This window comes from Cyanistes caeruleus, chromosome 7 (assembly GCF_971803275.1).
Source record: "Cyanistes caeruleus chromosome 7, bCyaCae1.hap1.1, whole genome shotgun sequence".
In the NCBI taxonomy this organism is placed as follows: domain Eukaryota; kingdom Metazoa; phylum Chordata; class Aves; order Passeriformes; family Paridae; genus Cyanistes; species Cyanistes caeruleus.
The window spans coordinates 27558588-27574309 of record NC_141707.1 but is presented as its reverse complement, the minus strand read 5'-3'; the positions used below and the strand labels follow the sequence as shown (position 1 = coordinate 27574309).

The following is a 15722-nucleotide window of genomic DNA, read 5'->3' as shown; positions in this document are numbered from 1 at the left end:
TAGGGTCAGTAGCTAATAAAAAGGAAAGATCTCAAATCCTTCCTTTTACTACATTCATTTGGCATCACAATCAACTGGAACAGGCTGCTACAGGAGCTTACTCTGCTGCTGTAAGGACCAATACCACCCTCTCCATTCCATGTGTTTGTAAGAACTCTCAGTGTTACAGGTGCCTGGATACCAAAAATCTATGAAGCTACTCACCTCTGTGGGGAGAAAAATGTCCTGAATTGTTTCAGCTTCTTAACATAAAGGGAGGAAAAGAATAGAGAGAGAAACTGACGCAGGATTTAGGATGACACAAATTATATTTCTGAACATCACCAAGAAACAAGATGGGACAAATTCATCTAGTACTTGTGGAACTGGGCATTACAGCTCTAAATACAATGGGAATTGTTCAGCTTTGTTTAAACAAAACAAAAATTAATTAAAAAAAACCACTCAACCCCCAAACATGTTTCAGGTCATTGTGATTAAACTCAAGACTGAATTAACAGAAGGAAAAGAGATTGCTAATACACTGCCAAAGTCGTTCCCACTTAATTCAGCTAGAGAAGCAATAAGCCCAGGACTGCATCTGGCAAGCTTCAAGTAGGGACCTTCTACATGAAATGCAGACTAGGGTCACAATTAGCAGAATAAGCTGCAAAAGGAGGTGAAGGAATTATAGCCATAGGACACATCAAAGTACAGGCTTATACAGACCAGTTTTCACAGCTGCAGTTTCTCCATTTAGTTTAGTAAGCAAAATTTCCAGAAGAGCTTTCTAATTCTCAGCCCCCATGTGTCAAGTAGACCCAATATTTTTTGAGGGCTGGTGACACAGTCCAGCTCTGGGCACCACCCAGGACTCCTTTCCATCAGGAGTTACGCAAAAAGGTGTGAACCAGAGCACGCAAACAGAGAGGTGTCTGCACCAGTACCAGGTGTGACAGCGCCTGTGTGGCAAAGAGTAGCTTCCCTTTGGCAGCCCAAAGCTGTTGCTTGTTTTCCTGATTTCAGCACTATCAAAGCTGCATTGTGTAGGATTTGCTGATGGACATATTTTGGACCTTCTAGCTTTGCACTTTTTGGCTGGTGGGATGTGCCTGATGCTGCCATCATCCTCAAAGAGCATGGGAGAGGCTGAGAAGTGAGAGGAGATGGAGAATGGGGCCAGTGCTGAAAGACACACACAGGTCCTGAGATCAGAGGCGGCTGTGTTAGATGCACACAGGCCTTGTTTGTGGGAGATCCATAGGTCTTCCTAGAAAGGGCTGAGAGACACCTCTGCATCCTTCAGACAAGGACATTCACTGTTTTGGGGCACTGACTGCACAGCATCCAAAATACCTGTGGCAGAACATTGCATCTGTCTGGCCCAGAGCAGGAAACAGGATGCTCTGAACTCGGTGCCACAGGCAGGCAAGAAGCACCTGTTATCAGATTGAACATATGCTTCTCGGACATTCATATTTTGTTCTCAGCCCTATGTAGTTTCTCCCTGGAACTAAGAGGTGAGGGAGTCATTGCATCAACCCAAAATGAAAAAGATAATGGACCATCCCTCCATCCTCCCCCATCTCCTTAGCCTTGGGCCTTTTCCCTCCAAGGGGCTACTGCAAAACCTAATTGAGCTGACATCCCAGTTCCAGGTAGAAAATGGAGCACTCACTCCTGTTCCAGGTCCCCTTTCATTTGGGGCTGTTTGCCTTGGCCACAGTCTTAGGATATTGGGACAGGAAAGGGTTCTGCAACAGTGAACAAAGCTTCAAGGACTGTGGCACAATTCACATGAAGCACTACCAGCTTTGAGCAGCTGGAAATGAATCTGCACAACCCCATTTACTGCATCACCACAACAGCCAAGCAAAACAAAGGTGATAAAAGCAGACAGCTGAGGAATGCCCATGGAAAATAGCAAAGAGTATGTGGGAGTCTCACCTGAAACACCACACTCTTCTTCGCCCTGGGACCTTTCCTTAATTCTATCAAATAGATATATTACTGACACTGCTAAGATAGAAAAAGGGGAAAAAAGCAATGTGCCTTACTTCTTTTTTATCAGTTGGGTAAATATTAATTCCCACCTCATACTAGGATTAGGCTCAACTGGAGTTGTATCATAAATCTGTAACCAAAGATCTGAAAAAAAAAAAAAATCTGAAGCCAACTGAGTAAGAATGTCTTTCTAAGGCCAGCTACAAAACCAGTCAGTGGCACAGGATGAGAGATGCTTTTATTTTTCACCCAATAGAACACTCAAGTGGGAGATTATTAAATGGGGAAAACAGCAGCTTTGATGTGCCAGATACCAAGTAATCCCTGAAATGCGTCCAGTGTATCTGTCAGGAGCAGAACTGGGCTTCTTTGGGTTCTCTTCAGTGGATAATGTATTTGGAAAAAAATACAGTTTAGAATTAACTGAAACCAGTCATCGAATTAAGAAAAAAGGCAAAAAGACTATTAACATTAAAACATTTTCTTTCAGCATTTTCAAAACAGAAGGTTTCACATTTTTGCTTCAAAGCAACTTGTTACAGCCCAAGACATAATATTTGTTAAAAAGTTAAAATGTAACCCTAGGAATTAATGTTTCATTTTGGTATGAAAGGACTCATTTGTTTGTTTCATTTTTTCCCTTTTTCATTCCAGTGAGAAATGGAAAAAAACAAAATTGTCTCAGGTCACCCTTACGTTTTTTTCTCAGATTTTTCAGTTCAGCCTGCAAACTGAAAAACCAGGTGGGCACAGCCTACTTGGGAGTTTACTGTCCCTCTTTCTATTTGATTCAGATCTAAACCAAAGAAAAGGGGAAGTTCATTTCACCAGGTAATACCAATCAGAATCAAGGTATTTAGGAGACGTAAAAACACTGAAAATGGGAGAAGCCATGGTTGTTTACAAGGGGCTGAACGACCCAGGAGACAGATCTCCTGGCTCTAAAGAACACTGCCATCTACAAGTTTCCTGCTATGCCATCCTACTTTCACATAAGGCAATTTATAAACTGTGGGTCTGATCCTGCACTTTCAGAACCTGACTGAGATGTGCTGACACCGTTTATCTGTGAGCAATGCAAGATCCAGGTAACCCACCCAAACCTGCTCTAAAGCAAGGGGACCTGGGGGTTTTGGGGTCAGGGGAAGCAAATGGAGAGAGACATAACACTCTCCCCACCAGGAACATTGGAGCATCACTCAGGTGACCTGAAAAACAACATCCCTTTTTTGCAGAGTGTTACCACTTCTGCAGGGACAATACAGTACTGGATAGTTGCTCTGCAAGCTCAATAAAATGAAAAGGCCTTACAAGGATCTTTGTTGGGACAGTCATCTGGTTCAAGCACAGCAGAGGACAACAATAGCAAAAAAAATCCCACAATAAATTAGGTATCAGCACAGTTTTCTAAATGGTCTAGAACAGTTACTACAAGACAAAAATCACAGCTCTGGTAACTTAGAATCTTGTCCTTTTCTTAAAAAAACAAAGCTATTATCCACAGGTTTTGCATAAAAATAAACATTTTAAGCTGACAGCATTATGTTAATTGGATCAACCCGCTTTTTAATATATATATATTTCTATGTATATTTAAATGTATATTTTTATATGAATAATCTTTAAAGGAGTAATGGGAATCACAAATGCATAAAAATAGATATTTTGAAAAACAAAAAAAGAGTAATAATAAAGACAACCCTGATGAAAAAGGAAAAAAAAGTCAAACAGGGCAGTATTCTAAAGAAACAGCTCACCATACTATAATTTGTGGAGTCCAGTCCTTCTGTACTGTGAGCAGTTACTCCTGAATACAATTGGGGTTTCTAACAGTGATGGAAAATAAATTCCTGCACATTTTTTCTTTTAAAAAGAAGAAGGGATTTGGGTATATAGGACAGATTTAATGCCTGTTACATTGCTGTAATAGTTAGCATGGATCATCTCCCAAGCTGAAAGCAAGAGGAACTCCAACAATACTTGCATCTATAAGAATATATTTTCTAATCAAAATCAGATCTGTTCCTCCAAACAAAGTTGTTTTTTTTTAAAAAACAAACATAATTTTTGCCCTACAATGTTTTTCTGTTACTCTACAAATAATCCAAACAGATTTGAAAAGGTGAGATTTTCAGTACTCTATCGGCATTTTGTGCAGCTTTGACAAAAGTCAACTCCCTCCAGTTTGGAAGATTATTTCAGAATGATCCTGAGCACGACATAACCTCACTGTTAAAAATCCCTTCAGGGCAAAATGATGATGGGGAGGAGGGGAAGCTGTAAAAAATTAAAATAGCCTGACTTGCTTGCCAGCTGCATCAGTATTCAAGTAAAGTTTATAAAGTACCTTTGTGGGACTTTAGAGTCTTGGAGAGTCAGACCGGCTTATATTAACAAGTGTAATATGCACTTAGAAACAGCCTTGTCATCTGCTTGTCTAAGCTAAAAAAAAAAAACAAAATTCAAAAACAGAAGCAAAGGAAAGGTAAAGGAAGGGACTCAGCATCAGTATTAGACTGCAGAGTGTCTTCTTGACACTGACACTTTGATATTCTTGCCTTCCTCTCTAATGCATTACAATAGCATGAAGTCACACAGCCATTTTAAACGAGCATTTCAAGAGTCCAGTTTTCATAGAGGTTAACTTGATCACCAGCACAGCACTGGAGAAAGCTGATCTAACGATATTTCACTTACAGAACTCTTCAAAGGAAAATAAGAAATACAATTCCACAAAAAACAATGCCAATGAAAAGCACAGAAGGTAATTTGTTTTTTATCAGTGTTTTCTCTTTGATATACTTACAGAAAAAAAAATTCTTCCCTTATCTCTGTCTTTAAAAGCAAATTTTCTAACCAGTAGATTTTAGAGCTATTTTCCATCTACATGAATCATGATACCACCAATAGGTTTGGGTTTGGTTTTTTGGGGGGTTAGGGGAAGGGGATGTATGTGTTAGAGGATTCCCTGTCCTAAATTTCAGAGACATCCAAGCGGCATCTGTTCATTTTTTCTTGTTTCTCTTCTTGAATTTGTCCATTCCCCTTAGGATTTCACAGGCCAACACTACTGCTAGAATTTAGGTGTCTGCATTTGCAAGAGCTTTGGACTGAGCACAACTTCACACACTTCACCTTCTTCATGCCCTTTCCATGTAGTTTCTTCTATCTTTACATGTATAAAATCACAGTTTATGTAACATTATTTTAAAGGAAGAAAATAAAATACACACACACACACATACATTGTAGTGGTGAACACTATTACACTAAATTTTTTTTCAACAGCATAACAGAAAGTTTGGCCTACTGTAGGTTGAAGATGTAGGGAAGGCTGAATTTTTATGGTTGCCATGCAAGCCACCTTCAAGACAAAACAGATTAACCTGCCCAAGAGCAAATGCAGCTTCTACTCTCAAGCCGTTCGACAAATACTGCCTTTCCAGGAATCAGACCAACATCTGACCATTCAGTCAATGCAGTACTTGGAGAACCTCACAGAGTTGCTTCTGCATCAGTCCTTTGAATCCAAATGCTGTTTAAACCAAAGGGGAAGAGGGTATCTGAATTGCCTTATTATTATTAATATGTATATATTTCAATAACACTTTGATTTTCAATAAACTTCTGAAATCTTGCCCTTTGAGAAGAACACACCCTTTAAGTTGACTGTTTTTCAGGCTTCTATTCCTTCAGAATTCTCTCTTCTTTTGCTTTTGTTGTTCTTTTTCAATTATCTACCAGAAAACTTGCTTTCTTCCAGCAGAAATGCAGCTGGTGGGCTTCAACTTTCACTGCACCCGTTCCGTGAAATTCTCAGGGAAAACCCCTCGGCATTGGTCAAGTTCCTTATGCTGGATCCAGTCAGACTCCTTCACACCCATCAGCCATCCTTCGTCCTGGAGGAGAAGACAGAGATCAGATGCTAAGGGACAGATGTGAGCAGGGATTTTTCTTACACAGTGCAGACCAAGGAGGTGTCAAAGCATTACCAAAGCCATGCTCTTATTTGGCTTGGAGACAATCCAGGAGGAGTATGGAGGAGAAGGAAAAAATGGTTTTGTTTCATTTTAAACAGATAAAAAGCTACATCCCACCAGAGTTCATAACAAAGCTCCCATCTGACCCAGACTGTGCAGACCTAGTAAAAAATAAGCAAGTGTAACAGAAACATGTCATAATTTACACCCACTGAAGCAGGAGAAATTTTGCCAAAAGAGACTCCAGAGCTACAGGATGGGATCACCTGTTGCACCCTTCACAATGCACACACGAGGGGTGTAGCATTCTCCATAGCCATAAGAGACAGACACCTCCAACATGTAATTCACCTCACCCATCTCAGGTACAAGTCTTTGGAAAGGATGAATTAGCCCCAGGAGGTGCTCATCCCTGCTCCAGTCAGAGCGCCCAGGTATCGGCATTTTGGAGGTGGTACCGGCAAATGAGTTTTATTTGCTATGCCAAAATCCAGATCTATGGGAACTGGGAGCAGAGGAACCCAACCCATCTTCCCAAAACTCAGCAGTCTGTTTGGTTCGATGCAAGGTGACGTGAGCAAAACTCTCAAATTCTGGCTACATGATTTAGGTCTCTCAATAAGGGCTTCCCTAGCCTCCAACCTATACATCTATAAACACAGGTGAATTTTCACTCAGGCAAAAGGAACCCTGCTTGGCAGAACTTGCTCGTGAGCAAACCCAGACTTCCCACCCTCTGCCTGCAGGCTGTCTGGCATTGAGATTTCTTCTCCATCCTAGGGATGAGGGAGATATCCAAGGTATTCAAGATACTCAAGCTGGGAGAGCTGCACTGAGCTTGCAGCTCAGGTGTACAACCACTCTATTCTCTGCATGCCTTGGAGCTGCCACCATGGAAGCTCCCCTTTAGCATGCACACACCCCACTCCTTTGCAGTGGGGCAGCCTATGGTTTAGAGTGAGGCACGAGAGATGCCCAGCTCCCAGAGCCTGCAGGCTCACTTAGACTGCTGCCTTAGATCGGAACATTCCAGAGACATCATGGGAATGACACGAGATGGGAGCCCATCTGCAGCAGCCAGCTGCAGGGGCTGCAGAAGGATTGACATGCCATAAATCAGGAAGACAAACAACGAGGCAAAAGACAGGGGGCCCAAGTGTCTAGAATGTAGCTTCCAGCTCACAGCACGTCAGGCATCAAAGCTCATCCATTTGCACATAGTGCTGTGCCATACAGCATGCATGCATCACTCCCACCACATCCTGCTAGGAAGGATCTCCTTGGCTGTAGGGATTAGACACAAGGACCCAGATGGCACCTCGGCTATTTTAAATCACATCACTTGAAGTGGTAGCTTAGAAGTGCTGCTGCCCTCAACCCTTTCTTCTATCAAGAGAGGTGAACCCAGGCCTGGATGTATCCACAAACCAACACCTAAGCTGCAAGGTAGGGACGTGAATCAGTCTAGTATCCTAAGCTCCCTCCACTCACGTGCACAGTTCATGCACATGTTAACAGCCAGCACCTCCTGGCTGGGTATGGCTGAGGTTAGGGAAATGAGCTGTAGCACAGGATACACTGTAGAAGGGTTAGAGGGCTTCAGTGCAGCTACAGAGTCATGTTAGCAACACTCAGAGCTCACCCTCTGTAGCTTGGAGAGTCTTGAGTTCATGGCTGTTGCACCCACATCCAGCTAAAGTGCAAACACAGGGCAATGAAAAACTCTGATCCAAAAACGCCATCTGCTCCACAAACACCATCTCCTACCACAGAAACTGAGGGCTGCTTCCCATCCAGAAAGCTTTCTGAGAAGAAAATGCTCACAAATGCTTGTGCAGGGCAGTCCCACCCAGTGGGGAATATCCAGATGGGACCAGTGCCTGTTCCCCAAAAACCTTTCCTCCCCTAGCTGTGTGGGAACTGTTGGCATTTCATAGCTCCATTTCACAAGCATCAGCATGGTCTGCCTACATAATTTACAAAGCCAACAGCTGGGCCACAAAGAGGATCCACATTTTCTGAGTTAGTGAACTACATCACCTTCCCTTTACCGCTTGTGGAATCCAGATCTTATCTGAACTTGGCCAAACCCAAAGAGCTGATGACTGCTCAATCTATTTGGAGATTTCTCTTCCTTTTTCAAATAGAAACATAGAGATGTGAGCATTAATTTTATAAACTCACCACCTCTCTCAATCAAAGTAGTAAAACTGCTGCAGACTTTCAGGTGGGTGCCCTCAAACACAGAAAGTGAGGAGGACTTACTCAAGGCTTCTAGAAACAGCTCAAATTAAAGAAAAACATGAACAAGTAAACTCAGGTTGAAGATGGGTGGCAAGACTTGCTCTTTGGATCCGAGACCTGCTCTAGCCTTTGATTCTGCTGCCATCTCCTGACCAAACACAGTCATTTGGGAACAGCCACTGCTGTGCTGAAGTGCAAGATATCATCCACCACCAGCTTCTTTTCTCAGAGTTACCACATTTGTCAAAAAGAGAAGAAAACATCATAAGGTATGAGTCACTTCTTTCAATGCCACAGACTGTGCTGTAGTGGTCACAGGGAATGTGCATCAAGTTTAGAGGAAGTGAGGAGGCAAAGTATGGGCTCTGTTTGGCTCCCTAATCAAGAGAGCCCCTGTATTGACTCAAATGTTCTGATAGGGACAACAACTCGTGGCTACTCCACATGTTTTATGCAGGATAATGTCTCCACTTTCCAGTAACAAGCAGAGCCCTCCCCTCTGTTGCAGGAAGCCAATCTCAAGCTCAAGGACAACCGTCTCTCTTGCCAGCTCCCAGCCACAAACTAATGGCTCAGCATCCAGCCAGCCAACTGTTAGTGAAGAAAGAAGCAGCTCAGGTAACCCCCTTGGCTCCAGGCTCAGGCTCACAGCCTGCCTCCCCCACTCACCTGCTCCTCAGGGTTCTCAAATGGAATCACAAGCACCACGTCCCCGGCCTTCAGCTGCAGCTCGTCAGTGTCGGTGGCCGTGTAATCGTGCATGGCCTGGACCTGCAGGGACAGGAGAGGAACTGAGCACTATAGCCTCTAATGCCACCTGAAACCAGACTAAGTGTTATGAACCTCCTGACATTCCTCAGGGCTTTGCCATTCTTCCACTTTCAGCAGAACTCACAGAAAAAAGTGGGAATGACTAAAGTAGAGAAGTGTTCCTACAGTAAGATGCTGTAAATTCTCACTTTCAGGGCATGATCTGTGTTTTCTTGCTACCATACTCCCTTATGCACATTAAATTTGTGGCTTATCCTCACCCAAAATCACTCCTTCCTCCACACCTTTGCTGCAAGTGATCTTTGGCATATTCAGAATACCCACTCAACTTCCCAGCCTAGTCCTATACTTTTCTCTGTTAATCCTGGCTTTCTAACTTCCCCAAAAACAGAGTCCTCTGTCCCTGCTGATGTTCCCCGCTCTTCTCAATTTGCCACTTGTAACAAAGTTTAACTTTTCCTGTCAGGAGCACAACATTTTATCCCCTACCCAGAGTCTGTGACCAACACCAAGACAGAAACCTCTGCAGCAGAGAACAGGTTTTGCTGCACAGTACAAGACCTTTAGATGCTGATGCTCTTACATAATCCTTTGAAACATCTGGAACTGCATTAAGCTGCATTGAATGAAAGCTGCAAACTAAGGAAAGTTTATCTCTCCTTCAATTTATGTTCTGCCTTTCAATGTGGCTTAGCCCACGGCCATGCTGAGTGAAGGCAGTTACTGTCTCACAGGGGAGGAAAAAACTCTCACCAGGAACTTGATGCTGCACAACCCCACACTCACCTTGAACAGAAATCCTGGGGGCATGTCAGCTCTCTCAGATGATGCACCTCCTTCCACAGTGCCATTGACGGTTGCAGGGAAAGTTTCCACAACAACAGCAGGCAAAGAGCTCTGGTAGGCAGTAGCAGCCAAGGAAGGGAAAAAAAGCCATTGAGAAAAGAGAATCCAAAACTGAAGCTCCAAGTCCACCCTGGATGATCCAGACCCCAACTATCCCATGGCTTCAGTGGGTTTTCCCAGCACAACAGTCAGCAATAAAAACACCCCAAGGGACAGCAAAGGCGGCAGTGAGAAGGCAGGACTGGTGACTGCTGTCTCTGCCTAAGGCTGCAGAAAGGCAGGAATGAGTTGTAGGTTTCCTGAGACCATAATACCCAGCATTTCCCAGTTGCTGTGGTCACAATGCAACCTCATAGAGCTCCCCTAGAACAGACAATTCAAACGTAACAGCCTGTAGGCACCAATCTGCCATGAGATGGGACCTACGCCTGTCCCCTAAAAGTGCAGCAGTGTCACCAAAAAGATGAAACCTCAATATTCAGGAGAAACAGCCAGAGCCCAGAGGACAGGGCAGGTAAAGTAAATGGCAAACAAGGGGGAACCCAGCTGACAACACAGCTTAGGACAGCATGGGCTGTGGGCTGACTTCATAATGTGGGTGAAGGGACAATTCTTTCACTGAATTTTCCAGCAGAACTTCTCCCTAAGCACAGATAAAATGCAACAACAAAGTCTGATCCCTGAATAAGAGCACTGTAATTCCTCCAGTGGCAGGGATGTGTTTCTCCAAGCAGCTACACAGCTCTTTTCCCAGCCCAGCCTCCCACCTGAGCTGTGTAAGAAAGGGATGGAGAAAAGGGATTGCTGTCCCTTGAGGTGTTTACCGATCCTGAGTCAGCTTCAGTTTTAGATGCTTCAGCTCCAGCTGCTGCTTCTGATCCAGCTGCTTCAGCTCCTGCACGGGCTGCTTCTGCAGGCTGCAATACAAAAGTCATCCCGGTGGGAAGTTACTCTCATTCCAGCTACACATGTGCACAGCGAAGTGCAGCCCAGCCTGCCCAAGTGCTCTGTGCCACTGCCTGAGCCATCTGCTGACTAACACGTGAGACACTGAAGGGTCTGGCTACATTTCTGTCTCCCCCTTTCTCTGCAACTCATGGAAATCACAACAAAGCCAGAATCCCTCAACTCCAGACACATAGTAGGCAGTAATTCAGAGGCAATCAACAAAACGCCAAAAATTCTTCGTGCCTCTTTCTCCTCATGATCTAAAGTGCAAACCTACTTTACACACACAGTATTTACTGTTAGATCTCAATTGCCCACTTGTAAGAGAATACAAGTTCTCTTGTACACCAAAGAACAAGGATCTCTCTTTCCATGGTCTGCTTCCAAGGATCAACAATAACAGAATATTTAAGTACTCGCCTACTCCCAGAAACAGAAGAGCATGGTAATAATGTGTCCAGATATGGAATTTAGTCCAGACCCAGCATCAACATGACATAAGCACTGAATCAAACAGGACTGCGCTAACTTCCGCTGTCTTCGATTTCAGACAGGCCCAAAGAGTTGTGAATTTGGAAGAGTTGTGAATATTCTATTACTAAGAATTTTCTATGAATATTCCAGATGGGGTGTGTAACACATTTGTATTGATGGAAACTCTCTACTGCACAAAAGCTGTCACCACCAAGGAGATTCAATATCATCACCCACAAATCACTGCCTGGAAAAGACTGTTCTAAAAAGCCTGGGGAAAGGGTTTCTGTGCACAACAAAAGACCAACCAAACACCTATGACAAGCTTCCAGCAGTTCAAGTTTTTATTCTCCTTTGTCTGAAGTCAGGTTAATTCTTTTTAACACAAAATTAAAGATATTCATTTGCCCCTCCCAGAAATTGCAACAATGCAGGACGTATGTTGGATCTGGCAGCACCAAGGCTGCAAATGAGCCCCGTGGGAGACTGACCAGGCAGCATCTGGAAAGACTCCCAAGATTTGCCATTTTTAATACATAGATACACCCAGCTTTAGCATGCCTACATGCCTCATACATTTGATAAACACATGTTGTCCTGCTTTAGCTGGGATAGTTGATTTTCTTCCTAATAGCTGGCACAGGGCTGTGTTTTGGATTTAGGATGAAAATAACGTTGCCAACACTGATGATGTAGTTGTTGTTGAGCAGTGCTCACACCAAGTCATGGACTTTTCAGCTTCTCATGCTACCCCGCCAGCAAGGAGGCTGGGGAGAACAAGGAGCTGGGAGGGGACACAGCCAGAGCAGCTGACCCCAGCTGACCACAGGGATATCCCAAATATCATCATGCTCATGTATGGACTAGGGGAAAAGCTCATCTGGCAGCACTGCTTAGGAATGAGCTGGGCATCAGTCAGCTGGTGTTGAGCAATTGTTTTTCATTTGCCTCACTTGGGTTTTTTTTGGTTTCATTTATCTCTGTTATTTTCCTTCTCATTACAATTAAGATTATTTTGTTTTAATTAAGCTGGTCTCATCTCAACCCACAAGTTTTCTTACTTTTACTCTTCCAACTTTCTCCTCCATCCCACCAATGGGAAGGAAACAAGTAAGGGGTTGTGTGGTGCTTAGTTTCCAGTTGGCATTAAATCAAGACACATGTACCCTTGAATACAATCATATTCAAAATAAGGCATTGTCCATATTCCTTAATTCTGCAGTTCTCATAGTCACAACCTTACAAAACCCCAGAGTAAAGCAATCACCATGGTAAACCTTAAATGTCCAGCCATCTGGCTACTAGCACAATGCTCCAAGCAGCATTCTAATAACAGCAGCAAAAAATAAATGAAGAAATCCTTGATTTAATAAAATTCCATTACTTTACCTTCAGCTGCTCCAGTGGTGTCATCTAACACATGCTTTCCTTCTCTATCACACCCTTCCTCATGTCCACAGGTCTATACTGCCAGAAGATATTATAAAGAGTAGAGCTGTTCCCATACTACAGAGGATTCCCTCAGCAGCTTTGGCAGAGCTAAGGTAAATATATGCATATGAAATGCTACAAAGGATTCTCCTGTTTAATTGGATTCACTCCCAGGTTTTCACTTGGATTCAGTGAAACTGAAACTGGGACAGATGCCAGGCCAGCTCTATCTGACCAAGCATGAGTTTTATACAGACAAGTGAAAAGGAGCTCAGTGTGAGGGCTTGGGATTGTTTTGTTTTTTTTAAAGCAGCTAATTTGCAAAAATAGTATGGAAAAATCAGAGAAATTTGATCTAAATTAATCCTCTGGATTTCAACAAAGGGCATTTTCATGTCAGCTACTATTTTTCCCTAGTTTATATACCTGTAGGGCATCCTGAGGCCTATAAAAGCATTTACAGTCATGGAAAGATAGTACAGGGAGGAAAATTGCTCACTGCTGTTACCAGGTTTAAAAGCTTTGCTTATTCCAACAGCAGCATCATGAACACCAAATGCACATTTCCCACTGTGCAGAGCTAAGCCAGCTCTGCTGCACTCAAGTTTCTATGCAGTTGTTAACCTCATGGCCTATGGGACTAAGGAACCACCAAAAAAGTCTCTTCTCATCAACAGCTAAGAACATGTATAACAAAAACACTTCAGAAGACTTGAAGAGGAAGATTCCCCAGCTTTAGGAAGCTCTGCTCTTTGTGTATGGTATGCCAAGGTGGGAATTGGTACAGTGTGAATACCTTGACTAGTAGTATTTACTGGTTGAGCAAATTCTCCTTTGGGTAAAATCAGTTTGCAGGATGACAGATGTAGTCAAAAAAACTTTTTACAGCCGAGACTGTAAGCACAGCTCAATCAGATACAGTCATACCTCACTCCTACCCATTCACCTGAAAGGAATGAGATTTTTCCTAGCTAAACCAGTCTCTTCTTCCCCACAAAGACAGATTGACAATGCACATACAAGGGAATGACAGAAGTTAAACAGTGATGGCTGATAAAACACACAGGGGAAACCTTCTTTCCTGACATCCCCTAGGCCCACGTGAAGGAGAGTAGTGGCCACAGCGAGTCCCTAGGCCAGGACTAAGTCACGTCCTCCCAAGTACTAACTCTAGTGGGTGATCTGGCCCTCAGGAACGGGAAGGTTGTCAGGACTAAATTCCCCAGCATGAGCCAAGGCCATGAGTTTACTCAGTGGATACAGCCAGCTCCAGCAGAAGGCCTAAGTACCCAGATCAAGCATTCTTCTGTCCACACTGCTGGCACTGTCAGTCCAGAGGGACTCAAAAGTAGTTGTGCTTGAAATATCTCTCAAGGGGTTAATCTCAGCAACCTGAGACCTGCCCAGGCCAGATGTGTAGAGAGGGCATAAATGAGGGTCAGGTCTTTGCTCAGATGCAGGGCATGTGCAGAGTCTCCCTGTCAGCAAGCTCCAAAGCTGAGGTTGAGGCAGATGCCAGGCAAGCCTTGGGCCTGCAGTTAACTTCCAGTGTAGACACAGGGTGAGCGAATTCACATCAGCCTTTCTGACAACAATGGTCAATGAACAGCAAACACCACAGACAATTCCAGATCTGTATATATCTAATGGTACAGGCAGAAATGGTGAGGGGCAGCTGGGATATTTATGCACTGCACACAAGACCAACAGGACATAGAGAGTTTAGGAACTGTGTTGAGGAGAGCAAGGATGATGCCACAGTGGTATTAAGTATGAGGTGAAGGTCACAGCATTATGCCAAGTGTGAGATGAGTGGGTTAGCCGGGAAAGGCAATGTGCACTGGTAGAATTGTAAGTCTTAGACTTGCAAACGTGGTTGGCCCTGGGGCTTCATACAAGGTGCATAAGAGGGTCCAGCAGCACACAGAGCAACTTTGGTCTAGGGTGTGCAGGAAGGAGAGGCAGTGAAGGAAAGGAGACAGGCATGTGAACAGAGATGGCACTAGCACGTGAACAGTACGTGATGAGAGACAAAAGCCGTATGAATTTCTTACCTCCCATAAATCCCAAGGTAAAGACTAAGCATGTCAAAGAGCAACAAAAATAAAACATATTTATACATGATTATTTCAGCGAGTACAAACATTACAGACACTGATCAGACTGAAGCAGACATACACATTCAACAGCACTTATCTCTGCATGTTTTGAATATATTAGTATATGAATCTATCCATCCCTGGGAATAGAAGATCTTTAAGGTCCCTTCCAACCCCTTAACATTCTATGATTTTGTGGTGTCTTTGGATCAGTAGTAAAATACCATAACCACTTTGCCATACTGCCCACCCTATAGGAAATAAATCTGACTGTTTTGATAAGTAGGTGGTTTTCACTATGTTTTGTAGTTTGGTTACGAGTAGAAATCATTGATTTTTGACTCTCTTTTAATGACTTCTGAAGCTAATAATAATTAGTTTAGAACAATAAATATGCTGTTGCTGAGCACTTTTGAAAAACCCAATTAGTGTTGGTTGCTGGAAGGGTAATAATTCCATTTAAAGTCAAATTTATACTTGTATCCTATGTCAATATAACCAATTATCTGAGTTCTAACCAGTGATTCAGAAAAAAAAAAAATTAAAAGTAATTTTATTTTTTAAAAAAAAAAAAAAAAAAAGCTTATCCTGATATGCAGCTTGTCCTGGAAGGCACATAGCAGACACCATGTCTCCACATAAATTCAAAAAAAGGGATAATTTTGCCATATTGGTGAGTATCAAATTATGATAAAAACTAGTATCTTGCAGAGAGAGTATTTTAATTTAGGAGAATCATATGCCTAATGTTTGATCTCTCTGACAAAAGCAGTCTTATTCCTACAAAAATCTGTGCCATACAGACCTACTTAACATGATGATACTGGAGATGCACTATAAACAACACAATTATGTTTATTATAGATTTTAGTGGCATCCACAGGCAAAAAATAACCAGTTCATACATATAAAATGGAAAGTCTCAGTGAGGACAACAACCATATTC

At 43.0% G+C, this 15722-nt stretch overlaps 1 protein-coding gene and 1 long non-coding RNA gene across 19 annotated transcripts in view; one reads left to right on the top strand and one right to left on the bottom strand.

Annotated features, from left to right (window-relative positions):
* Positions 1-289: 289 nt before the first annotated feature.
* BIN1 (bridging integrator 1) overlaps positions 290-15722 on the bottom strand; it is a 92475-nt gene continuing 77042 nt past the window's right edge. For 11 of the 17 annotated variants that reach the window (XM_086896426.1, XM_086896414.1, XM_086896419.1 and 8 more), the window contains 4 exons: positions 10649-10741; positions 9765-9875; positions 8877-8978; positions 290-5882 (listed from right to left, as the gene is read on the bottom strand). In XM_086896426.1, the coding sequence (XP_086752552.1) occupies positions 5775-5882; positions 8877-8978; positions 9765-9875; positions 10649-10741 (414 nt within the window). In that variant the 3' untranslated portion in view covers positions 290-5774. Of the gene's footprint in view, positions 5883-8876; positions 8979-9764; positions 9876-10648; positions 10742-14731; positions 14756-15722 lie in introns of all 17 variants that reach the window. The other 6 variants (XM_086896412.1, XM_086896413.1, XM_086896415.1 and 3 more) reach the window with 1 other exon arrangement.
* LOC147652267 (uncharacterized) lies at positions 10199-15317 on the top strand. 2 transcript variants are annotated; one of them, XR_015288897.1, is made up of 3 exons: positions 10199-10338; positions 12707-12790; positions 13355-15317. It is a non-coding gene; the product is annotated as an uncharacterized LOC147652267 (long non-coding RNA). The 2 variants fall into 2 exon arrangements; XR_015288898.1 differs by lacking the exon at positions 10199-10338 and adding an exon at positions 10457-10763.